The 27,529-nt window shown below is 38.5% G+C and overlaps 1 protein-coding gene across 6 annotated transcripts in view; it reads right to left on the bottom strand.

The window, feature by feature from the left end:
• Positions 1-27,529, bottom strand: part of col11a1a (collagen, type XI, alpha 1a) — a 112,389-nt gene that overhangs the window by 34,316 nt on the left and 50,544 nt on the right. For all 6 annotated transcript variants that reach the window (XM_034302902.2, XM_034302889.2, XM_034302894.2 and 3 more), the window contains 16 exons: positions 27,451-27,495; positions 26,189-26,242; positions 25,172-25,216; positions 22,115-22,168; positions 21,576-21,620; positions 20,441-20,494; positions 20,309-20,353; positions 18,478-18,531; positions 18,245-18,352; positions 17,137-17,190; positions 12,111-12,164; positions 10,164-10,208; positions 7,487-7,540; positions 7,325-7,369; positions 5,517-5,570; positions 4,839-4,892 (listed from right to left, as the gene is read on the bottom strand). In XM_034302902.2, the coding sequence (XP_034158793.1) occupies positions 4,839-4,892; positions 5,517-5,570; positions 7,325-7,369; positions 7,487-7,540; positions 10,164-10,208; positions 12,111-12,164; positions 17,137-17,190; positions 18,245-18,352; positions 18,478-18,531; positions 20,309-20,353; positions 20,441-20,494; positions 21,576-21,620; positions 22,115-22,168; positions 25,172-25,216; positions 26,189-26,242; positions 27,451-27,495 (864 nt within the window). The remainder of the gene's footprint in view (positions 1-4,838; positions 4,893-5,516; positions 5,571-7,324; positions 7,370-7,486; positions 7,541-10,163; positions 10,209-12,110; positions 12,165-17,136; positions 17,191-18,244; positions 18,353-18,477; positions 18,532-20,308; positions 20,354-20,440; positions 20,495-21,575; positions 21,621-22,114; positions 22,169-25,171; positions 25,217-26,188; positions 26,243-27,450; positions 27,496-27,529) is intronic.

Here is a 27,529-nt window from a genome sequence, read left to right as displayed (position 1 = left end):
TGCCACATTACGTGAGCATTTATTTACTTACTGACGGCCGCCTCATCGCCGAGTCACGGCTTCTGATTTGAGATTCATGATCATGTCACTTTTTCCACAGTGAAATGTACCGCATGGACGATGGGCATAAAAACCCACAGATCACAAATCAGAACGCAGCTTGATTACTGCGAGGTGAAGCAATCACATGACCCTGAGGTCAGTCACATGACCCTGAGGTCAGTCACATGACCCTGAGGCTCGGCTGTAATAACAGAGTTAGCATAACAAAGAATGCTCCAGAAGATCAAACCATAAGATCAAACGAAAATGAGAAATCGGATGCAAAAATAAATGAATAAATAAGTCAATCTGAGAAACCGAGCTGTAACGTGCAGTTTTCAGTCATTCCACTAAACCTCGAAAAAAGATTAGCATACAAAAAGAACTAGCAAAAATGAAACAGCAAATGTAGCTAATGCACGGAGCTAAAGTAGCATAATGCTACTTTAATGTAACAGCAGTGGCAGCTCTAGCACGTTCCTACTACACAGCACTGTGGGACACACAAATGCAGATCATTTTACTAACTAGTGCTTTTAGATAGCAATGTTTAACGCTAGCATGAAAAACTGTAAGCTAAAGACGCCAAAGAGCTACAACACTGAAAACATAATGAAGCATTTTTGTTTTGTTTTTTTATAAACTATTTCTAAAAATCTGTCAGATGCAACATAAAACTAAGAGGTAGACAAATCCCAAGAAAATGTCTTAAGGATAAAATATTATATTTTATATATTTAAAAAAATATATCGTTTACACTTGATTTAATATTCTCACTAATTATATCATTTATTAAATTACCTATATATCTATACCAAATAATAAAATGCTTATAAAGTCATAGCTAGACAATAATAGCTAATTATTACATTATTATTTAATTTATTATTCATCCATTGTATATTATAATACTGTATTTCGTTGTTAGCTATTAATGAGCTTAGCTAAGTTTAGTGGAGTATGTTAACCTGAGGAAGCAAATAAATAAATAAAAATATGATTAAAATATGAATAAATGTAATCCCTGACTCATAAATACGGGAAATAATCTGTTATGTATATATATGTATACATACTATATATATATATATATATATATGTCTAAATAGTTGTAGCATTCTTGCGTATGTGTTTTCGTTTTGCTAGCTAAGCTAGTCACTTATCGGTTCTGTATTTGCGTAGCGATGGTGGGAAAGTGACCCTACAGCTAACACCTAGAACCGCCACAGTAACCACGAAGCAAACAGTACAACATAAAACAACCTCCTTCACCCCGAGCAGCTGAGATGGGACAGATAAATCATCCGCAGTGTCACCTGCATTACGTATTTATTATAATGATATAAATAATAATAATAATTACGACTCTGTCCATGCGTGTATGCTTTATTACCTGATGAGTGCTTGCTGCCTGGATATTACTCTTATCTACACTATTTCCTGTGTGAATATCCCTTTTAGAAATTCCTCTCCTCCGCTAGGGGAAATCTTTTACAGGTTCTGTGCAGAACCCGGCAACAGAGAACCCTTTTAGAAGCTTAAAAACATTTAATTATCCAATAAATCCTTAAAGAAACTTTTTTTTTTCTAAAATGTTACCAAAACAGGTAAATGCTAAATGCCTGATACGTTCACCTGATACGGTTTCTTAGCTACTTAGAACCCTTTGTTGTAGAGCTTTAGTGAGTTCCATGAACAGATGCTTAATAATTGTTGTTAAGAGCCACAATAGTGTATATACACTCATACATAATTTAAACACTTAAGGGTTCCTCGGTTGTCCCTTTCAAGGAAGGTTCTCTTCAAGAGAACCATTTTACAAAGTCAAGAACCTTTAATTACCCAATCAACCCTGAAAGAACCCTTCAAGAACCATTCTTTCTAAAAGTTCACCAAGTACCAAGACAAGGAAATGCTGAACAGCTTACAGGTTCCTTAAGAGTCCATTGTGTAATTAAGTTTTCTTAAAACCTACTTGGAACCCTCTCTGAATGGGAAACACTCTGCTGATGGGTTCTATAGAGAACCTTGAAGAGTTCTGCTAATGGGTTACAATTCCTTGATTATTGATTACTTGATTACTGTTAAAGGCAAAATATATATAAATTCTTCAAATGATTTAAACACTTAAGTTTTCTTTGGTTGTTCATCTGAAGGAACACTTAAGGAGAACCATTTTAATTATCCCAAGAACTGTTAAACAACCCTTGAGGTACAAATACAGTTCAGCTAAATATTCAACATCTGACAGGTTCTAGGTATTAAGGAGAAAATAATGAGCAATAATGTGGAGTTTGTACCACATACTGACACAGGTAATACACACACTCTTAGAAAAAAGGTTCTATGAGGGTTCTTTAGTGGTTCTTTAAGGGTTATTGGCTTCAAAAAAGGGTTGTGCTTGGAAGTCTTTTCGATAGTAAAACATCAGAAAGTGTAGATTACAGATAATCTGATAATCTTGACGCTGACTTAGCTAGCTAGCTAGATTAGCACCCGGGTTCTGTAGCTGAACGTTTCTGGGTTACAGCACTTTGAGTTTCCGAGACCATGCTAGGTTTAAGCTTTTCCACTCTTACGTCACCTCAAATCAGCTTATATACAGATATGCTGAGAAAGCCTCTGTTTTAAATGTGAATTTAGCATCGCTGCACTAAACTACATAATGAGAATTAACATCTAAGAACATCTAAAAAGTTGACTGTTTATAAATGCAGAGCTACTTTAAACCTACTGTAACCTGTGTGTTTAACAATATGCAACAATATGATGTCTCTAGATTTACACTCATCAGATAATGTTAATACTTGATTGCAAATATTTAGTGAACAAAATGAATTACCTCATGAATATGCAAATGAGCTGGTGTGATTTGCTATGTCCTGATTGGAGCTTCCAGGAAGCAGCATATCCTTTTTAAATGTGTTGATCTGCCACAGCCTTAATTAACCCGGTGGTTAGATTTACAGACTCCACCGAGACCACCGCTCGAACTCTGGATGCTTTACTGTCCGACGTCCTCCTATAAGTCAGGCGCCGTAAACGTGCTAATGAAGCTCATTGAGCCGGTTTAAACGAGAGGTAGCGTGTTAAACCGAGAGCACCAGCAGATTCATCAGCTCCAGCGAAGATTAAACATCAGGATAAAATGCTTTTCTTATGGAAAAGATTCTGGTAACAGTTTCATTGTTTTCCACTGAAGAGCCGAGACTCTACAACACTCCTGTACTACGACTTTAAATAACGTTTGTACGAACTTCAGCTTTGAGTACTAACGATTAAAATGGGAGGTTTGGCTTTGACGAATGTTATTATAAGCCAAAACTTGTTTAATGGTAATTGTTTCATCTCTAAAGTAAATACAATCTTTGTTTTTTTTTTTTTTTTTCAATTTTTAGATTAGATGAAGAGCAAGCAACAAAACAAAACCGGAAAAGAACAAATTAGAAACTGTTCCATTGCTTGAAATCATCCACATGGCTATTTACGTAGTTACCGCAAAAAAATGTCTTATTGTATAACGTGGTTGTTATATTTTAATCACTATAAAATGGGTGAGTGTTCACTGCAGCTAGCTAGTAGCTACAATGAGAGGCTGATGTTAGAGTACATTCGTGAAACATAAATAGCTAGACAGCTAGCAGCTAAAAACATTGTAAATATACATTAGTGAAACATAAATAGCTAGACAGCTAGCAGCTAAAAAACATCGTAAATAACTCCTTAAGTACAAGCTACTCGGCTGGGGTTACTTTAAAGGGTGGCCATTGTAGCCCGCTAAACATAAATTAATAACTAATTAGCTAGCTCACGCTCAAAGTTCTAACATAAAATAAATTATTTAATTGTTAATCACACCTGGTGGCAAATCAAATTTCTCAATTTATTAGAAATAAACGTATCTCGCTATGCAGCAGTGTATTAAAATATCTCCCAGGTGTTTGCTTCAAATGAACGTCATTTATAGGGAAAGGAAAATGGATGATAATATTATAAATATCATTTCGTTTCCAGTTTAAATGATTTGGAAGCTGGGAGGCATGTGATTGGATAATCAGATAGTCAGTGTTTGATATCATCTATCAATAAAAGAATTAGTTTTAAAGCAACAGTTTAAAGAATTAACAATGATATTAAAGTTTTTCATATTTTTACCAGCTAAATGAAGATATTTATAAGTTGTACAGTAAGCTAAACCTTTTTTTAAGTCCACAAGCAGAAGGAGCGGCTAGTCGATGACGCAGGTCAGAGTTCTGGCTGTACGCTTTTATCCGTCCCATCTCTATCTGTGCAGCGTTTAGTGTTTTCCCTGCTCTAATATCCCGATACGACTTCATCATTAAGCGATAAGTCGTGCCAGGTGTGTGAGAGCTGTTAAAACACTAAAGGTTACACGTGCAGAGCTCTCGGAGCTGAAGAGTCGCACTTTAAAGTGACAAACGGGCTCCTGGAAGCCAGCTGGCGCCGGCAGCCTCGTATTAATGACCATCTGACTCCATCCAGAAATAAATCCTGGCGTGAGAGTGTGTGAGAGTGTGAGAGAGTGTGTGAGAGAGTGTGTGAGAGAGTGTGTGAGGGGAGCTGGAGGTCATTCTGGATGGCGAGGCTCCGCTAAAGCGCGGCGGCTCTCAGAGACACGGCCCTCCGGGTGTTAGAGACGAGGCGGAGAGGAAGATGAAGTGATAGCGCCGTCGTGCTCCTCCACCCGGCCGGAGGTGTCTGTTAGAGCCCACGGCCCGGTGCACAGCCGAACCAGCACCAGCTCCAAAACATCAACCCGCAGACAGAAACTCACCGTCTCACCCCGCTGGCCAGGGTGTCCGGGCAACCCGTCCTTTCCAGGTGGTCCCTGAGTGACACACACACACACACACACACACACACACAGGTTATTTTACACCATATTATACTGTACTATAACCAGTGTTCTATAGGACTGATTTTATTTTAGATACTGTGATCATATTTACACTTTTTAACACACCATTTCACTCCAAGGTGCTGCTGAACTCACATACACGTGAAGTTTAAGTGCTAAGTGAAGCTCAAAATCTAAACAATTCATCCTTTCAGAGATGGAACTACTTCTTCAGAGGGAATCTTTGTTGATGTGTATGAACACCACTAATCTTTTCAAGAAAGTGTAAAGTAACCGGAACTACTTTTTAACTGTTTTACTCCAGTGTTTGTTTGTAAAGTTGTAGAAAATCTTTTTTTCCCCTGGAACTCCCCGGAGTTTTGACTTAATTTATATGAAATCTTAATTATTACGTCAAGAAAAAAACAGCAGTAAAAATGTAAATTTATTAAATATGTGACAGAAAAACAATATTTAATGTGACATGTACTGTATATAATTTAAATATAGATGAAATTTGTATTCAAATGCTCCGTAGTTTTTTTCCTGAACAGAACCTAAAGGTCAAATTGCATCATGAATAACACACTGATATGAGAATATAGCGGTACTTACAGGGGGACCCTTCGGTCCTGGGAAACCGACGGGGCCCTGAGGTCCTTGAGGTCCCTAAAGCAGACATTTCAGAAGGTTACTGAAGAGAATACACACTTTATTTTTTTTCTACCTAAATCATACGCTTGCGCTGATAAGGCCAGACTAGTAAGACATGCAGCTCACGCAGTTAGTAAGGCTCGAGCCAGAGATTCGAATGTAACAGTGTGTTAGATCATTTAAAACAGCCATGTCAGGAGAGTTTAATGTTATCTCAGCTCTAACACACACACACAAATTGATTCATTAACAGCGTGGTGATTAGCTAATGAGGTGGATCGGGCGTGATAAATGAGGTTAAACGGTAAACTCCACGCTATCGCAGTCTGACAGGAAAAAAGTGCTGACCACATAGTTACCACGCGGCCGTCTACACGTCTACACGTCATTCTGAATCACTATGGATCCTGTTAAATATGCAAATGAGATGCAAATACAACATGCGCTGCACTGTGTAGCTAATAGAGATGCGAATCTTAATTAAAAACCTCCGTGATTAAGAGGATGTGCGGCATGTCACTGGCATGATTTCATGTCTCCGTTCGAGCGTGTTTTCATGCAACGCTACGATTCACAGGCAAGAAGCAAGAGCTGATTACACAGAAATGATTAGCACCTACTTCAGACGTCTAAATCTCACACAATATTACAAATCACGTCATGTTTTTGGATGGATATGAATTTAAAAAAGGTTTCCATAGGTTATTAAAACAAGAATAGAAATTAAAAATATCAGAGAAACAAGAAAGCATGAAATAAAGAGAAACGAAATAGAGAAAATTACAAAAAGCTAATAACACAATTAGCCAAAATGACCTCTATACTGACACTGCTTCATCAAATATCTTTTTGTGCAACACTTCGAGACATGATATTACAGAAAAATAATCACTGAAATAATCACCAGAGTTTATATTATTTTATATAACAGCATGTCGTTCAGTGTTTTATTCCTCTTATCCAACAGCAATTTGCTAACATTAACAACTTTTAAAAAATGCATTAAAGAATGATACTTTTTTTATCCATTTATAGTTACATTAAAGTTTGTGGAACATTGCTAAGTCTGAGAGAAACCAGATGGTTTGTCTTGTTTTCACGGTTCCTGTGTCACGTTACTGTATGGTGCGAAGGCCTAGCTAGTCAAAAGTCATTATCCTATATATTAGCTTAAACCTCAATTTCCATATTTTCCAGTTGCCTAGCAACAGCGTTATCCCAAATTCAACCACTTAAACAGCGTGTGCATGGTCACAAATTTAACGAGATGTATGATGAATTGGGTGCATCTAGGCGTAGTTCTGGTTGGTGCAACTTTTCCTGTTTAGCCGTGAAATCAGAAATGATCCCAATCCAAATGAAGTCCCTATTCCCTTCCACTTATCAAATTTTACATCCTGTGCTAAATACATGTATATTCTTTTAATTTGAAAGTGGTCTAATTATTGCTATTTCTTTAAAGAGCAAGATAGAGTAGCTGAAACACCTACAGAACATAAATTATTCTTATTCTTATCCTTATTCTTATTATTATTTGATATATTATTTGAAATGGGACAACCGTGCACCGCTGCAGCATGTATTATTCCATGAACAGGTAGCAAAGGGAAGTGAGGACGGGATGTTTTTCAGAATATGAAATGCACCTGATGCTGTACTAATTAAATCCCTTCATACATCTGGAGACGAATAATAGATGGTTGGCTCTGGTCTACGTGCAAAGCTAAGGTGTAGACCCTGTGTAGCACTGCATTATGGGTAGCACTTACTCTCTCTCCAGGCGGGCCTGGTGGACCATCGTTACCCGCTGTACCCTGAAAGAGAGAAGGAGAGAGAAAGAGAGAGAAAGAGAGAGAGAGAGAGTCAGGTTCAGCACACAAAATATGCAAAAATATGCAAATGATCAACAAGACTACAGTGTGTGTTGTTACCTTAGGACCTGGCTTTCCAGTCGGACCTCTGGCACCCCGAGCGCCCCGCGGACCCTGAGGTCAGGACACACACACACACACGTCCATGAAGATACATCAAATAAAATATAATATCCTAAATAAAATCATATTATATTACATATATAATATAATATACGTACATATACATATATTACACATATTAGCTTATGTGTGTCAGTGACAGAAAAGCAGGCGTGGCCTCTGTGTCTATCAGTGTCAATGAAGGAGTCGTGGCCTATGTGTCTATCAGTGTCAATGAAGGAGGCGTGGCCTATGTGTCTATCAGTGTCAATGAAGGAGGCGTGGCCTATGTGTTTATCAGTGTCAATGAAGGAGGTGTGGCCTATGTGTTTATCAGTGTCAATGAAGGAGGTGTGGCCTCTTAGCATGACCTCTGTGTGTGTCACGGTCAGAGTAGGAGTGTATGCATCCAGTGAATCAATACAGTGATGGAGGAGTGACAGTGATGGAGGTGTGACAGTGATGGAGGTGTGACAGTGATGGAGGAGTGACAGTGATGGAGGTGTGACAGTGATAGAGGCGTGACAGTGATGGAGGCGTGACAGTGATGGAGGTGTGACAGTGATGGAGGAGTGACAGTGATGGAGGTTTGACAGTGATGGAGGAGTGACAGTGATGGAGGCGTGACAGTGATGAAGGAGTGACAGTGATGGAGGTGTGACAGTGATGGAGGTGTGACAGTGATGAAGGAGTGACAGTGATGGAGGTGTGACAGTGATGGAGGAGTGACAGTGATGGAGGCGTGACAGTGATGGAGGTGTGACAGTGATGGAGGAGTGACAGTGATGGAGGCGTGACAGTGATGAAGGAGTGACAGTGATGAAGGCGTGACAGTGATGGAGGTGTGACAGTGATGGAGGTGTGACAGTGATGGAGGCGTGACAGTGATGAAGGAGTGACAGTGATGAAGGCGTGACAGTGATGGAGGTGTGACAGTGATGGAGGAGTGACAGTGATGGAGGTGTGACAGTGATGGAGGAGTGACAGTGATGGAGGCGTGACAGTGATGAAGGAGTGACAGTGATGGAGGTGTGACAGTGATGGAGGAGTGACAGTGATGGAGGTGTGACAGTGATGGAGGAGTGACAGTGATGAAGGTGTGACAGTGATGAAGGAGTGACAGTGATGGAGGAGTGACAGTGATGAAGGTGTGACAGTGATGAAGGAGTGACAGTGATGGAGGAGTGACAGTGATGGAGGTGTGACAGTGATGAAGGTGTGACAGTGATGAAGGAGTGACAGTGATGGAGGAGTGACAGTGATGGAGGTGTGACAGTGATGGAGGCGTGACAGTGATGAAGGAGTGACAGTGATGGAGGAGTGACAGTGATGAAGGAGTGACAGTGATGGAGGTGTGACAGTGATGGAGGAGTGACAGTGATGGAGGTGTGACAGTGATGGAAGAGTGACAGTGATGAAGGTGTGACAGTGATGAAGGAGTGACAGTGATGGAGGAGTGACAGTGATGGAGGTGTGACAGTGATAGAGGTGTGACAGTGATGAAGGTGTGACAGTGATGGAGGAGTGACAGTGATGGAGGTGTGACAGTGATGGAGGAGTGACAGTGATGGAGGTGTGACAGTGATGGAGGCGTGACAGTGATGAAGGAGTGACAGTGATGAAGGTGTGACAGTGATGAAGGAGTGACAGTGATGGAGGTGTGACAGTGATGGAGGAGTGACAGTGATGGAGGTGTGACAGTGATGGAGGAGTGACAGTGATGGAGGTGTGACAGTGATGAAGGTGTGACAGTGATGGAGGAGTGACAGTGATGGAGGTGTGACAGTGATGGAGGAGTGACAGTGATGGAGGTGTGACAGTGATGGAGGAGTGACAGTGATGGAGGTGTGACAGTGATGAAGGTGTGACAGTGATGAAGGTGTGACAGTGATGGAGGAGTGACAGTGATGGAGGTGTGACAGTGATGAAGGAGTGACAGTGATGGAGGAGTGACAGTGATGGAGGTGTGACAGTGATGGAGGAGTGACAGTGATGGAGGAGTGACAGTGATGGAGGCGTGACAGTGATGAAGGAGTGACAGTGATGGAGGTGTGACAGTGATGGAGGTGTGACAGTGATGGAGGCGTGACAGTGATGAAGGAGTGACAGTGATGAAGGCGTGACAGTGATGGAGGTGTGACAGTGATGGAGGAGTGACAGTGATGGAGGTGTGACAGTGATGGAGGAGTGACAGTGATGGAGGCGTGACAGTGATGAAGGAGTGACAGTGATGGAGGTGTGACAGTGATGGAGGAGTGACAGTGATGGAGGTGTGACAGTGATGGAGGTGTGACAGTGATGAAGGTGTGACAGTGATGGAGGAGTGACAGTGATGGAGGTGTGACAGTGATGGAGGAGTGACAGTGATGGAGGTGTGACAGTGATGGAGGAGTGACAGTGATGGAGGTGTGACAGTGATGGAGGTGTGACAGTGATGGACATGTGATATATCCACGCCTCCCATTTAAAATTGAAATGTTTGTTCAATATTTAATCATTTTATCACTTCATATTGTATTAAAACAGCCCTACAATAATATAATATACTGAACTGATGAGTGATTTAAGTTTAATTTATACATATATTAATAAAACATGGATGTTTCATATACACAGACATGCAGAGACAGCCTACCGTTGGACCTCGCTGTCCCCTTGGACCGGGTTTCCCTGCAACACCCTTTCAAAAAGAAAAACGAGAAGTGAGTGTGGAGAACATCAGTGGTGGGGTTCGATATGGTGTTGGCAAGAGCTCGGCTGAGAAGACGCCAAGCTGGCAGCCCCACACACACACACACACACACACACACACACACACACACACACTCGCTCTCTCTCAGGACATTACCCGCCTGCTGTCTCTTCTTGAACAGATTGCGACTGCATTACGTGATATTTTGCCTTATGTTTGGCATTTTACTAAAGCATTATTAAACATTATGGACAGATGAATCTGATGCTTGGAAATCACTGGAGAAAATAAAAACTTTTTTTTGTCAGTTTCATTTTAATTTGAGGTTAGAAAACATATTCCTGAATGAATGATTGGGTCGGATGACACATTGGTAGCGCCTTGGCAAAGAGAACTCATTAAAGACCTGAAATTCATCATAGTAATGGCAGCCAAGTTTTTAGTCCCTTTAATTTGTACAAAACAAGGTGAAAAATGTGTAATAAAGACTTCAATATTTGCTGATTTGGTATAAGTTTCTGAATGTTTAGCACTAATAGGATTTACTTAGCCAAGTTATCTAGCTAGCTAACAATAATTTCCTGCTCTTTGTTTATTCTAGCAATAAACTCCTGTGGTGACTTTAGCTAATTTGGTATATTTAAGTAATTAGCAATAACTTCCTGTGGTAATTTTAGCTAGACAGAAATAACTTTCTGTGATGATTTTAGCTAACTAAAAATAATATTCTGTAGTAGCTACTGAGCAATAACTTCCTGTGGTAACTTTAGCTAGCTAAAAATAACCTTGTCATAACTTTAGCCAATTAGCAATAATCTCTTTTCATAAATGTAGCTTGTTAGCAATGATGTCATGTGGTAACTTTCGCTAATCAGTGATAACCTTGTGTGGTAACTTTAGCTAGCTATAGATAACCTTCTATGGTAAATTTAGCAACTTAGCAACAACGTCCCATTATGACATTAGCTAGATAGAAATAACTTCCTGTGGTAACTTTAGCTACTCAGAAAAAACTTTCTGATGTAACTTTGGCTAGATAAAAAATAACCCATGATAACCCGTGATAGCTAGCTAGAAATTATTTCCTGTGGTAACTTTTGCTATTAACCTCCTGTGATGTCAGCAACAAGCAACAAGCACTTAGCTTTAACTTTAGTTCATGAGAAATTAACTACTTTGATAACTTTATCAAGCTAATAACCTCTTTTGATAACATTAGCCACCTAGCAATGACCTCCTGTTGTAACTGGACTCTTAGCACACTACAGTTACAATAACAACTAAGACAACATTGTTATTGCTAGTCAAGATGGAGGTTGCTAGCATTTAAGCTAAAGCAGACATGTTCTGATTTGTGACTCCTGTTAGCTAAGAAATCTAGTTCCTGTGGTAAACTAGTTAGTAATATTACCTCAGGATTTTTGTTAAAGAAATGTTTTCAGCCTTGTGATAATTTCTGTAGAGTTTACTGGATAAAAATCAGTAGAAAAAATATCTTAATTAGCTCCACTACAGCAGCTGCATCTGTGGTGGCAGTGCCCGAGTGCTGGCACGAATGCGATCAGCGTGCTGTGTGTAAACACTGGCTATAATCCCATGTGGAGCCTGTGTGTGTGTGTGTGTGTGTGTGTGCGTGTGTGTATTCAGTATAAATGAGCACAAATTGTGTCCAGCAAGGCACGACATTTTACTTTTCAGCTTCCCCACCACCGATCGACTTTTTCCTCTAGGTTGTGTGATTCAGCATCTTTTGTTCTCGAGCATCGATTGGACTCTGTGTTTTCTTTGCAAATCCCTCCATGATGGGAATCAATGAGTCCCGTGTGTGTGTGTGTGTGTGTGTGTGTTATGATGTGGTGTGTGCGTTTTCATGCACAAATCCCGTCTTACCCTGGCTCCTTTCTCTCCATTGGTTCCTGGGAATCCCGGGAATCCGGTCGAGCCCTGCGGATCAGAGAGGAAGAGTGAGTGGGATGGATACTAATTTAAATACAACTGATACAATTACACTTTTTTTTCACAAAACATCACCGTCAAACTTCACGAACTTCAAGAAATGGTGTAACTACAATGCTACAGTGACACAGAAACACAAATATATTAAACGTGAACTGTCACTAATCATAAGTAGCATCATAAAATATAAGCTAGTAAACTACAGACAACTATTTAACCAGGAAACCAGTTTTACGCAAAAATACACGATTCTGATTGGCTGATGGGGGTCCAGCAGTTCATCATATCATGGTTCCTCCTCATACTGTAACCATGACGACTGTAATAAATAAGAGACTAGCCTTTAGACAAGACCTACATTTCACTAAAAATAAATACTAGCTTAAAATAGCTAAAAATAACCTTTTTTTTCTTTTATCTGCGAAATCGCTGCACATATTCAACTCCTACAGTGAAAAACGTATCAACCTTTCGATTGAAATTTAATATGAAGCTATAACATCAGCCACTTAGCATTACTTCTGCACTATACCACGTGTTTACTTTTTTTGAGTGAAATTCTCAGTGTTTTAGGTTTTTGACTAAAATTCACACTCTCAAATCTCTCAGCTCCTGTGGGCTTCTTGTTATCTAAGCATGAAGCCTGCATCCTGCAAGAAAAATCAGTGGATATCTTTTTTTTTTTTTGCATTTTTTATCATCTATCTTAATAGCTTAGGGCCTGGAAACAGTTTTGCGCGCAGTGCTGTGTGGTGCAGTCGTATCAGAGCTGATGCTGCCCCCCAGTGGCTGCACTGTGGTACTACAGTAGAATTCATGACAATGTGTTGGCTAATCGCTGCAGCTCTAAAAGTGAGATGATGTAAGCATGACTTCGCTGCTGATATTATTAACACACTCTGTTTAGTTATAATAACACACTATGGAATGGTTTATTCGACCAATCAGAATCGAGTGTTCCACACTATTATGATTATGAATATGAGCTATATTATGTGTGGAGATTCATGAGGAAAGAGACTGTTATCAATGAAGTAATGATCACAGAACAAACAACTATTTACACACACACACACACACACAAATACACACACACACAAATGCAGGGCTGTTTCTTGCTATAAATTGTGGCTTTAGGACCCCGGGCCACTAGGGGGCGCCATGATTTTTAAAATAGATATGCAAAAAGAGAGACATTACTATAATTTAGTGGAAAGGTTTATGTATCAGACATTCACAGTGCGCCCCCTTGTGGTGTGAAAAGAATAGAAACTACAACCTAGGTAGCTATATTAGCTAACTAACGTCGTAACTAACTATCCTTCATATCTATCCGGGGTGGAAAAACACAGAGAATAAATTCATTCTAATTCATTGAATTGAGTCAGCTCATCCGCTTTCTTGCTTCTGCTTGTTGATGTAAGTGTTAGTGGCTAACTAGCTAGCTAGTAAGAAGAAAGAAGTTACTTCTGGAGTAAGAAGTTTTAGGTTAACATACGTCAAGTTGCTAGCTCATTACTACTACCTATAACAACAGTAGCTAGACAGGTTTGGCCTCTGAGTAAGTTGTTGCTTAGAGCGCATAAATGTTCAGAAACTGTCCTGCACAGATGTACAAACACACACACACATTCACATGTTTGTCTTACTATCCTTGTGAGGACCTTCTAATGAGGACGCAGCTAGTTAAAGCTATGCTACACCTAAAATGTAAAACAAACCTTAACCTCAGTAACGAAAAGGAAACTTTTAGAAAGTTGTAGTTTTCCTTGTGTGGACGAGCTAAATGTCCCCACAAGGTCAAAACTGAAAGATAATCCTATCCTCAGTCCTCACCAAGATATAAAAACATGCACACACACACACACACGATACAGGACAGTGAGAGTGAGGTCTGTGCATGTCCGGCTGAACGAGGACGATCTTACCCCGGCTCTCCGTTCCCGCCAGCGTTATTTGGAGCAGAGAAAACAAATCAATGCGGTGTTTTACATCCTCCTCTATTTACACAACACGCCGGCGCCGTGATTTAGCTCACACACTGTGTTTCACGGAAACAACAGCACCTGAACACCACCTCTGTGATAAACACTGAAACTCTGTGCAATGACAGCTTGTGGAAATTTAAAAGTTTGGTTGTTTGGTGAAGTGGAGTGGATTTCAGCAGCCTGTGGGGATGATGGGAAATCAAACGCTACCACAATCTCTTTACTCATCCATCTCTCTCTCGCTCTCTCTCTCTCTCCCCTGCTGAGCTGTGGAAAATGCGAGCTGGCTGATGAAAGCCGTACATTCAGTGAGGATGAGAGCAGATAGAGGGAAGGGAGGGAGAGGGTACACTCTTCTTGGCAATGACTCTGTTAGCATAAAGCTGGCGATGCTACAAGACGGTCATAAAAGGTAGAGGTGATTTATTTTTTATTTTGATTTCATTCTCCATGTCCTTGTGAAACAGTTTACATTTCACATATAAAATAAGGAGACACTACCCGTCAAAAGTTTGGACACACTCGACTGATTGTATATGTTCTTCATCGTTCTGATAAAATCTTATGGTTAAAGTTTGTTTCTAAGACAATCAAGTTTGTTCTTGTAGGGTCATTTCCTCATGAAGCTGAGAAGTACAAAGCTTCACCAGGAATACTGTTAACAATATAAAATAAAACATTGTTTTGATTTAACACATTTTTGATGACTATGTAACTCCATCTGAGTTATTATATAGAAATAACATCATTAATATTCCAAAATAGTAGAAAATAGTAAAAATGAGGGCCTTCTATGAACAGGGGTGCACAAACTTTTGACTTTGTCGTGTGCTCTCGAGTAAGCATGCATCAGCCTATCAGAGGTGTTCTAAATGTGTTTCCCAATCACATAGAAGGAAACAATACACAAACACACACCGCATATTAATTCTGAAATGTATTAGGATTGATTTCAACGCCTTCTGACCAATCAGAATCCAGAATCCAGGAGCTCTTTGGGATTTTTAATCCACGGATCACTACAGTGTCTTCAGTGAAACTTTAGAACTAAGAATCTGGAATTTGGAATTTCATCAGCAGTGAAGTAACATCAAAGGCCAACTATTGGTGCGCTAGCATTTGCATTCTAGAACCATGCAATAGAGGTAATAAAAAAACTGTTACAAATTCTGTGATGTAACACAGTTCTAGAACCACACACTTTCAAAGCGATGATCAAGCTTCAAAGGCTCAGGACACACTGACTGTCTCCATACTGCCTCCCTATCCTCTAACCCCTCATCACTAACCACTAACCCTTAACCCCTAATCACTAACCACTAACCCTTAACCCCTAATCACTAACCACTAACCCCTAATCCCTAATCCCTAATCCCTCATCACTAACCACTAACCCTTAACCCCTAATCACTAACCACTAACCCCTAACCCCTCATCACTAACCACTAACCCTTAACCCCTAATCACTAACCACTAACCCTTAACCCCTAATCACTAACCACTAACCCCTAATCCCTAATCCCTAATCCCTCATCACTAACCACTAACCCTTAACCCCTAATCACCAACTACTAACCCCTAACCCCTCATCACTAACCACTAACCCTTAACCCCTAATCACTAACCACTAACCCTTAACCCCTAATCACTAACCACTAACCCTTAACCCCTAATCACTAACCACTAACCACTAACCCCTCATCACTAACCACTAACCCTTAACCCCTAATCACTAACCACTAACCCTTAACCCCTCATCACTAACCACTAACCCTTAACCCCTAATCACTAACCACTAACCCTTAACCCCTAATCACTAACCACTAACCCTTAACCCCTAATCACTAATCACTAACCACTAACCCCTAATCCCTAATCCCTAATCCCTCATCACTAACCACTAACCCTTAACCCCTAATCACCAACTACTAACCCCTAACCCCTCATCACTAACCACTAACCCTTAACCCCTAATCACTAACTACTAACCCTTAACCCCTCATCACTAACCACTAACCCTTAACCCCTAATCACTAACCACTAACCCTTAACCCCTAATCACTAATCACTAATCTCTAACCCCTAACCCCTAATCCCTAATGACTCAGGCCTGTGAAATTTATTTGTCAGTTAAGGGGGTCCCTTAACTGCCAAATAAAGATTAGTGATAGGGGTCCCTAATCATCCCTAATCATTAATCCCTAGCCTCTAATCCCTAACCCACAATCACTAATCCCTAATTGCTAATCCTTAATCACTAATCTCTAGTCCCTAATCGCTAATCCTTAATAGCTATTCCATATTCCCTAACCCCTAATTTCTATTTGCTAATCCTTACTCTCTAATCCTTTATCACTAATCCCTAATCATAATCACTAACCCCTAATCGCTAATCTCTAATCCCTATATGATAATGCTGAACTTTTCGCTGAAAGAACGTATTAGATTTAAGATGACATTAGTTTCAGACTTACTTTGTTTTGAGTTACTGAGTTCTGGATTAAACCCATTTAATGTAAGTCATCAGTCAAACAGGCTAATAGCGAATATAATGACTTTAATAATGATGGCTTATGATTTCCATCACTGTTACAAACTTAAAAATTAAAATCTCAGACCCCTGGATCTGCTTCAGGGAACGCTGGGGATCTCCAGATCCCACTGTTTTAAAGTAATATATAATCCCTTGACAAGAGTAGGTTGCCATGACTACAAAGAGGGCTTAATTATGAGAAGCGTTATATCTTATACGCTTCTCGAGTCCTATAGGAACACACACACACACACACACACACACACATCAAACCATCATCACTCCACCATGGACGTGTCCCAAATCACACTCTGTTCACTACATGACCCATGATTCACTGTTTCAACTCCAAAATGGTCCAAACTGTGCACTGTGTAGGGAACCTAGGGAATATTCACTACATAAGAACACTAATGTAGTGCAGTGGTAGTGGACGTACCTTCGGTCCCTGTCGTCCTGGATATCCAGGCAATCCGGGAACTCCGAGTTTACCCTGCCGGAAAACACCAGAGTATCATCCACAGTCATCAGTTTAAAGCTGTTTGTAGATAAACACACTGCAGGATCACTTCAATTTAACACAAATCATTATCACTAAGTTCACTTTCTCTATAGACTACCTGACGATTTCTCAAAGCAGAGTGTCCCTGATAAATCTTTACAAACTCACTACAAAAAAAAATCCCGAATTATGTAAAAAAATATTGGTGTGTCAGACTCTAATGAACACCTTAGCTTTCTTTAAACAATAAAAAAGCTTAAAAAAGCTATACAGTGTATTTTTATTACTATACTACTATATCACTACTCTATTACTATATTTTGTTATATATACTTATATGTACGTACGTTATTATATATTTCATCAACAGTAAATATTTTAAAGTAAATTTGATTTTTTTTTTTATCAATTTTATCTAATGGCTTTTTTTTTTACTTCACATGGAAATTTATGAATGTATTTTTAATATATATTTACAATATTTAGAAAAAAATGTCAACATTCATATGACATGCAATTTAATATGACATTTATTTAAAATTTTAAAACAGAATATTAAAAATGAAACATCTAAATATTTTTTACTGATTTTTTTGAAGAATGTTTTACTGTTTTAAGGTTTTAAGTAATTTATAAAATAATTTAAATAATTATTCTTTTAATTTTGCACATTAAAGTAAATATTGTATAATTTTCTAATGCTTTAAATAATTAGGTAATCATTTTATATACACAACATTAAATAAATATTGTTTCTCAAATCATGTGAAACTTTATGGTGCTTTATGGAAATATTTTTTTCCAACTTTTCTGAATTTTTCTTGGACTATACCCGAGTGCCGATTCTGATTCTATTTAAATTCAGTTCTTTGGATCGAATTTGTCCATTTTTCTGTTTAAAACAGAGACTTTCCCAGTGTATAAACCTGATTTAGGGGCAGAGGCACGTATAATTACAACTTGGATAATCTGGATATTTTTTAAAATAATTTATTAAATACAATTCTGTAAATAAAACTTGTAGAAGGCAGCTGGGAGTTCAGACCTTTTCTCCAGAGAGACCCATGGGTCCAGATTCACCAGGAGGACCAGCACGACCTTTAGGACCCTCAGGACCGTCTTCACCTCTGGATCCAACCAAACCGACCTCACCCTAAACACACACACAAACACACACACACACACACAGGTCATACATACATACATAGATAGATATTTAGCATGTAGGGATTATTTTTTTTATTATTAAGAATAATATTTTTCTATATGTGTCCTCACTCTGTCTCCTTTGAGACCCATGTCTCCTTTAAATCCTGGGAATCCATCTTCACCCTGAAGAGAAAAAATATTAATAATCTAATTCAATTTACTCACAACAAAGCTTTTACACACACTGTAACAAAAACAAAAATTAATTCTGTACACTCTTCCTACTTCCTGTCAATTTTTTTGCATAAGTAAGCGCACCCCGGTTCAGAGTTGGAGGCTGGACAATGCTGCCCCCTACAGGCTACACGATAACTATGTCATTACGCTTATTCTCCATTTGTTTCCATATAATGATGCATGTAAATGAAATCACTGAGAATCATGGGAATCATTTATGATAAATAAAGTCTCAAACTAGGAGTCATTTACAATGAACAAAGCCTCAAACTAGGAATCATTTACGATGAATGAAGCCTCAAACTAGGAATCATTTACGATGAATGAAGCCTCAAACTAGGAATTATTTACGATGAATGAAGTCTCAAACTAGGAATCATTTACGATGAACAAAGCCTTAAACTAGGAATCATTTACGATGAACAAAGCCTCAAAGTAGGAATCATTTACGATGAACAAAGCCTCAAACTAGGAATCATTTACGATGAATGAATCCTCAAACTAGGAATCATTTACAATGAACAAAGCCTCAAACTAGGAATCATTTACGATGAACAAAGCCTTAAACTAGGAATCATTTACGATGAACAAAGCCTCAAACTAGGAATCATTTACGATGAACAAAGCCTTAAACTAGGAATCATTTATGATGAACAAAGCCTTAAACTAGGAATCATTTACGATGAACAAAGCCTCAAAGTAGGAATCATTTACGATGAACAAAGCCTCAAACTAGGAATCATTTACGATGAATGAATCCTCAAACTAGGAATCATTTACAATGAACAAAGCCTCAAACTAGGAATCATTTACGATGAACAAAGCCTTAAACTAGGAATCATTTACGATGAACAAAGCCTCAAACTAGGAATCATTTACGATGAACAAAGCCTTAAACTAGGAATCATTTATGATGAACAAAGCCTTAAACTAGGAATCATTTACGATGAACAAAGCCTCAAACTAGGAATCATTTACGATGAACAAAGCCTCAAACTAGGAATCATTTACGATGAAATAAGTTTCAAATTAGGAATCATTTACGATGAATGAATCCTCAAACTAGGAATCATTTATGATGAATGAAGCCTCAAACTAGGAATCATTTACGATGAACAAAGCCTCAAAGTAGGAATCATTTACGATGAATGAAGCCTCAAACTAGGAATCATTTACGATGAATGAAGCCTCAAACTAGGAATCATTTACGATGAACAAAGCCTCAAACTAGGAATCATTTACAATGACCAAAGCCTCAAACTAGGAATCATTTACAATGACCAAAGCCTCAAACTAGGAATCATTTACGATGAACAAAGCCTCAAACTAGGAATCATTTACAATGACCAAAGCCTCAAACTAGGAATCATTTACAATGACCAAAGCCTCAAACTAGGAATCATTTACGATGAACAAAGCCTCAAACTAGGAATCATTTACAATGACCAAAGCCTCAAACTAGGAATCATTTACGATGAACAAAGCCTCAAACTAGGAATCATTTACAATGAATGAAGCCTCAAACTAGGAATCATTTACAATGAACAAACTCTCAAACCAGGAATCATTTATGATGAATAAGTCTCAAACTAGGAGTCATTTACAATGAAATGACACATTTAATCATTTAACTGAGTACCAGACCGAAACTGATGACTCTGAATTTCCTTAACAAGCACGTTAATGTCGTATCTTTGTCATGAAAGGGAATTTGGATCCCCACCTTCTCTCCTTTGCCACCTTTAAGTCCTCGGACTCCGTCGGCTCCCTGTTTAAAAACACAGCCTGTGGTCAAACCTCATGGAGCCAATATTTAGAGTTTTATTGCTCTGTACAAATTTATTTTGTTTTGTACCTTAACACCACGAGGTCCTGGGTATCCGATCGGCCCCTGAGGACCAGGCTGACCCTAAGAACAGAAAAAGATTAAAATAAAAGATTAGAATTATAATCATCTTAAATTAATCTTTAAGACAAATATGAGTTTGCATTAATAGATATATAAACACTAAACAGCACTAATCAAATAAATGCAGATTTTTTTTGTTCCCATGGCAGCATCTGCAGATATTTATTGATTGGATGTATTAATTTAATTTTTTAAAAAATAATATAAGTGATTATTGTGTAAATTTTTCTAGGAAATGACAAAAAAAATAAACAAAAGTAAAAAGTAATTTCTTAAGAACTGTAAGTAATTATTCTGCACTTTTCAACTTGTTTAAATATTAAGGAATTTAGTAAGTAATTTAAGTAAGTAAGTAATTTTTGTGCAATTGTAATGTTTTAATTAATAAGTAATTACTTAATTATTTAATTGATGATTGGTTAATTAGTCAATTCAGTGTATTATTTAAAGTTTTATGCCTTTTATTTATTATGTAATTATTGTGTAACTTTATTTATTTATGTAAGTGATGTAATTTTTAATGTAAATAACGTAACATAATTTTTTATGTTAATAAGCTCTGGAGCTTTGGACCAATCACGTGTGAGATTAGAGAATGACAACGCAATACCTGGAAACTTTTAGCTGCAGAATGTAACTAACTAACTAACTAAATAACTAACTAAGCTAATGTTCATAACAACCCAAAAAGCTGTAACAGTTAAGATATAATTCGACATGTTTGGATGGTGTTAGCTAGACAGGGTAGCTAAGTTAGCAATATTAGGCTAATTCTGGTCGCAGGAAAACACGCGGGTGTGTCTAATTTGCATATTCATGTATACTGTGTATTGATATATTCATTTTTGGATCACTAAAAAAAAATCCGAAAGCTATTTACTATTCCACAGAGATGACTTTAATGAGCAGGCTAATGTTTATTATTCCTCACGCTAGCTCTGAATTGATGGTGTGGTCTGTCAGTACGCACACAGCGCCCAAATCATCACACATTATTATGTTATGTTATGATGGGTTATGATGGAATACACATTGCCTCGTGCAGAGCTAATCTTCAGGAAGATGCGTAATCGGATCTTACCAGAGCTCCTTTCTCTCCTGCAGGTCCCTCTTTTCCAGGATGACCCTAAAAGAGACAAAGTAAGTTACGTTATACCGAAGCATCTCTCATCTCATCTCTTTAGACTTTTTTTTTTAGAAACTGCAGTGGATGCTGAGCTCTGAGCGAAAACACACACACACACACACACACTGCTCGATTAAAAAAATTAAATGAATAAAAAATACAGAGCTGCTTCTCAGTAGCATAAATGAGAACAAAACACTGCAGGATACACACGTCTATACAATGCAGGGAAAATGTACAAGCCACAGATCTTTCCAGATGCTTCGTGTTGATTTGGGATGATGATGATGATGATGATGATGATGATGAGGATGATGATGATGCAATTATTATAATCATCATATAAATTATTAATTATTAAAGTGTCTACAAAAATTGCAGGATATTAATTGCAGGTTATGTATTTGTAAATTTTAGATTAAAGTTTTTTTTGTGTGTGTGTGTGTGTGTGTGTGTGTGTGTGTGTGTGTGTGTGGGTGTGGAGTGATACTTACAGGAGGTCCATCAGAACCGGGTAAACCAGGCAGGCCAGGACGACCCTGAGGACCCTGAGAGAGAGAGAGAGAGAGAGAGAGAGAGAGTGGGTTAAATTAATGCTTAATAAAAATCAATGTTTAAAGGTTACCATGACAACTACTATAAAAAATGGAAACACAGTGAATAAAAGGTAAAAGTTCATGGATGAACCTTGATGTTGGCATGACAAAGCCTGCTGAACAGGCTAAAACAGTTCAACCATGTTACAATGTTTCGTTGTGAAGGTGTGAAGGTAAAAAGGGTAAATGTTTATAATGGTTAAAGATTCAAATGTTGCAAGTTGGTTGTTCTGGTGTTGCTAGATGGTTGCTAGTTTATTCCATTTGGCTGCTAGGCTGTTGCTAGGTGGTTGCCATGGTATTCCAGGTGGTTGCTCGCATTGTGGATGCTGTGGCATTCCAGTTGGTTGCTAGCATTTTGCTAGGTGGTTGCTGTGGTATTCCAGGTGGTTTCTGGGGTGTTGCTATGTGGTTACAGTGGTATTCCAGTTGATTGCTAGTGTAATGCTAGGTGGCTGCTCTGCTGTCCCAGTTGGTTGCTAGAGTGTTGCTAGACTGCTGCTATGCTATACCAGGTGGTTGCTAGGGTGTTGCTTGGTGGTTGCTATGGTATTCCAGGGGCTTGCTAGGGTGTTGACATGTGGTTGGAACAGAGCGACGATGTAAATGGGACAGGGTAATCATTTAAAGGAGACAGGGTGATGATGTAATGGGGACAGGGTGATGATGTAAAGGAGATAACATGATGATGTGAAGGAGATAACGTGATGATGTAACAGGGACAAGGTGATAATGTAAAGGAGATAACGTGATGATGTAATGGGGACAAGGTGATGATGTAAAGGAGATAACGTGATGATGTGAAGGAGATAACGTGATGATGTAACAGGGACAAGGTGATAATGTAAAGGAGATAACGTGATGATGTAATGGGGACAGGGTGATGATGTAATGGGGACAGGGTGTTGATGTAATGGGGACAGGGTGTTGATGTAACGGGGACAAGGTGATGATGTAAAGGAGATAACGTGATGATGTAAAGGAGATAGCGTGATGATGTAAAGGAGATAGCGTGATGATGTAACGGGGACAAGGTGATGATGTAAAGGAGATAACGTGATGATGTAATGGGGACAGGGTGATGATGTAATGGGGACAGGGTGATGATGTAATGGGGACAGGGTGTTGATGTAACGGGGACAAGGTGATGATGTAAAGGAGATAACGTGATGATGTAAAGGAGATAGCGTGATGATGTAAAGGAGATAGCGTGATGATGTAACGGGGACAAGGTGATGATGTAAAGGAGATAACGTGATGATGTAACGGGGACAAGGTGATGATGTGAAGGAGATAACGTGATGATGTAAAGGAGATAACGTGATGATGTAAAGGAGATAGCGTGATGATGTAAAGGAGATAGCGTGATGATGTAACGGGGACAAGGTGATGATGTGAAGGAGATAACGTGATGATGTAAAGGAGATAGCGTGATGATGTAACGGGGACAGGGTGATGATGTAAAGGAGATAATGTGATGATGTAAAGGAGATAACGTGATGATGTAATGGGGACAGGGTGATGATGTAAAGGAGATAACGTGATGATGTAAAGGAGATAACGTGATGATGTAATGGGGATAGGGTGATGATGTGAAGGAGATAACGTGATGATGTGAAGGAGATAACGTGATGATGTAAAGGGGACAGGGTGATGATGTAAAGGAGATAACGTGATGATGTGAAGGAGATAACGTGATGATGTAAAGGGGACAGGGTGATGATGTAAAGGAGATAATGTGATGATGTAAAGGAGATAACGTGATGATGTAATGGGGACAGGGTGATGATGTAAAGGAGATAACGTGATGATGTAAAGGAGATAGCGTGATGATGTAACGGGGACAGGGTGATGATGTAAAGGAGATAACGTGATGATGTAAAGGAGATAGCGTGATGATGTAACGGGGACAAGGTGATGATGTGAAGGAGATAACGTGATGATGTGAAGGAGATAACGTGATGATGTAAAGGGGACAGGGTGATGATGTAAAGGAGATAACGTGATGATGTGAAGGAGATAACGTGATGATGTAAAGGGGACAGGGTGATGATGTAAAGGAGATAATGTGATGATGTAAAGGAGATAACGTGATGATGTAATGGGGACAGGGTGATGATGTAAAGGAGATAACGTGATGATGTGAAGGAGATAACGTGATGATGTAACGGGGACAGGGTGATGATGTAAAGGAGATAGCGTGATGATGTAAAGGAGATAACGTGATGATGTAATGGGGACAGGGTGATGATGTAACAGGGACAGGGTGATGATGTAAAAGAGGTAACGTGATGATGTGAAGGAGATAACGTGATGATGTAACGGGGACAGGGTGATGATGTAAAGGAGACAACGTGATGATGTGAAGGAGATAACGTGATGATGTAACGGGGACAGGGTGATGATGTAAAGGAGATAACGTGATGATGTGAAGGAGATAACGTGATGATGTAAAGGAGATAACGTGATGATGTGAAGGAGATAACGTGATGATGTAATGGGGACAGGGTGATGATGTAAAGGAGATAACGTGATGATGTAATGGGGACAGGGTGATGATGTAATGGGGACAGGGTGATGATGTAAAAGAGGTAACGTGATGATGTAATGGGGACAAGGTGATGATGTAACAGGGACAGGGTGATGATGTAAAGGAGATAACGTGATGATGTAAAGGAGATAACGTGATGATGTGAAGGAGATAACGTGATGATGTAATGGGGACAAGGTGATAATGTAAAGGAGATAACGTGATGATGTAATGGGGACAGGGTGATGATGTAATGGGGACAGGGTGATGATGTAAAAGAGGTAACGTGATGATGTGAAGGAGATAACGTGATGATGTAACGGGGACAGGGTGATGATGTAAAGGAGATAACGTGATGATGTAACGGGGACAGGGTGATGATGTAATGGGGACAGGGTGATGATGTAATCAACAGGACTACTTACTTTTTCTCCAGGTGGTCCGATTGGCCCTTGGGGTCCAGGCAGCCCCTGTAGGACAGAGAGAGAGCAGATAAACACCCTGTGTTTGTGTGTGTTTGTGTGTGTGTTTTTGTGTGCATGTGCATGTGTGTGTGTGTGTGTGTGTGCTTGCTATTTGAAATCTAATAATGCCCTCATTGTTTTCTTGTGACTGAATGTGGGACCGAAAAAGTGTGTATTTACAGTGTGTGTGTGTCCAGGCACGTGTGTTTACATTTGTGTGTGTGTGTGTGGGTATGAACAGCCAGGCCTGATTACTGTGTGTTATGTGATGTGTGTGTGTGTGTGTGTGTGTGTGTGTGCGTGTGTGTGTGTAATGTGAATCCAGTGCTGTATGAATGAAACGCTTTCACTTCCCTCACACAGCAGGAACACTGAGACTCAGTTTAGTTTAGACTAAGCCCCGCCCACCCACAAACCCCAGCCAATTATAACTGTGGTGTATTTAACCTTGTGTAGAAGAGAATTAATCAAGGATATCATTATTATTATTATTATTATTATTATTATTATTATTATTGTTGTTGTTATAAATATTTACTAAAACCAATATATGCAAAATGACAAACCAAATGATCGCTATATATTTTAAAATGACGTTTTTTTATATCTACTGCAGATAAATAAGCAAATAAGAAAATGTAATGAATAAATAAATAAATAAATAAATAAATAATGCTTTGCTTCCCAGACAACAGCAACAACATCAATAATAATAATAATAATAATAATAATATATTTTTAATTGGGTTGGTAGAAAGTTTTCAGCATTTTAAATAATAAAAAACAGCAAATACATTAAATTTTTAATTAAAACCAAACCCCATGAATTGGATATAATTCCCTGACGATCTGTAGTAAGTCATCTGTAAATCTGTACACTATTATAATTAAATGGAACCTCTGACTGACATACAGAGAGATTCCTCACAGGGTAATGTGTGTTAAAAGTGTGTTAAATGTGTGTTAATGTGAACTCACCTGTGTTCCTGGGATGCCCTGCTGTCCAGGTGGACCCGGTTCTCCTTGAGGTCCCTGATAAAAGAGAAAGACTGGTGAAGGAGCTACACCTAAAAATGGCTAATTACTGTTAGACAAAGAAAAATCATTTTAGAACAAAGAGCTAGCAGACTCAGGGAAAAATGTTATTAGCATGGCATGCTTGTACAGTAATCCAAACAGCTGCTTCAGCGTTTCATTACACGGCCTGACAGTTTTAATCTGCGAGCCTCACAAACAATGTTCCTTTCAAGCCCAGTTAGCGCTACGTCGCTAAGTTTCTGACCTGAGGTAAAGGGCTTGACCTTCAGTTTCTCTCTGACTGAAATGGATGCACTGCTGATCGTGGGGTTAAGCTTATTTAGCAAGTGGACTTGAAGTAAACACACTGGGCATCAATGAGGCTAGCGAGCATGTTTCTGTGTTGTTAGGCTACCTGAGGTCAAGGTTCACATGCCTCTCTTCGTTTCTTTGCTAGCTCGCTAACAAAACTTGTCCTAGTCATACTGTATGCCAAATCCTGATCTTTCACTACTGGGCAATGTTACCAACTACCATTTTTTTCTTTATCTAAATTATTAGCATTAAAATTAATCATTATGGTAATAGAACACCAATTTTCTTCCTACATTAGTAAATTATATGGTTAATATGCTAAAACAGTAATATACTATTAAATTCAGTGTAATTTGCCTGAATTTGTAAAAAAAAAAAAAAAAAAAGATATTATTTTTAAGTGATTTTCATTGGAAAAGGTAAAACAATCACATAAATGTTATTTATTTTTATTTATTTTTTGTTATTTATTTTAATTAATTATTTTTATTTTATTTTATTTTATTTTATTTTAGTTTAGTTTAGTTTAGTTTATTTTATTGTTCTACATTTTGGGTCAAAAATTTACCAAATATTTTGTGCCTTTCTTTATAGCAATACAAAAATAATATTCATTTTGCAATTCCACATATTTCCACATAAAAATTTTAACACATTATGCCAATAAACTCACAACTCAGTGCAAATGACCTAAATATAAATTGTAATGTGAATATGATTTAAAAAATTATTCGTAAAGTGTATTTCATTAGAGGAGTTAGAATGCTTATCACATAAAACATCATAGTGCAAATATTTTATAATAATAAATAAAAATTTTAAAAAATTTAAAAATAATATTATAAAAATAAAAATATATTAAGTGAGGACATAATATTTAGCTAAAAAGTAAATATCTAAAATCTTACCATGTTTCCTTTGGGACCTTGAGGTCCGTCCACACCAGCTACACCCTACGGAGAGCCATCATATGAGATTATATCAACA

The sequence above is a fragment of the Pangasianodon hypophthalmus genome, chromosome 1 (genome assembly GCF_027358585.1).
Source record: "Pangasianodon hypophthalmus isolate fPanHyp1 chromosome 1, fPanHyp1.pri, whole genome shotgun sequence".
NCBI lineage: Eukaryota > Metazoa > Chordata > Actinopteri > Siluriformes > Pangasiidae > Pangasianodon > Pangasianodon hypophthalmus.
Note: the sequence above shows the minus strand (reverse complement) of the source record. Positions and strands in the feature narration are given on the sequence as shown.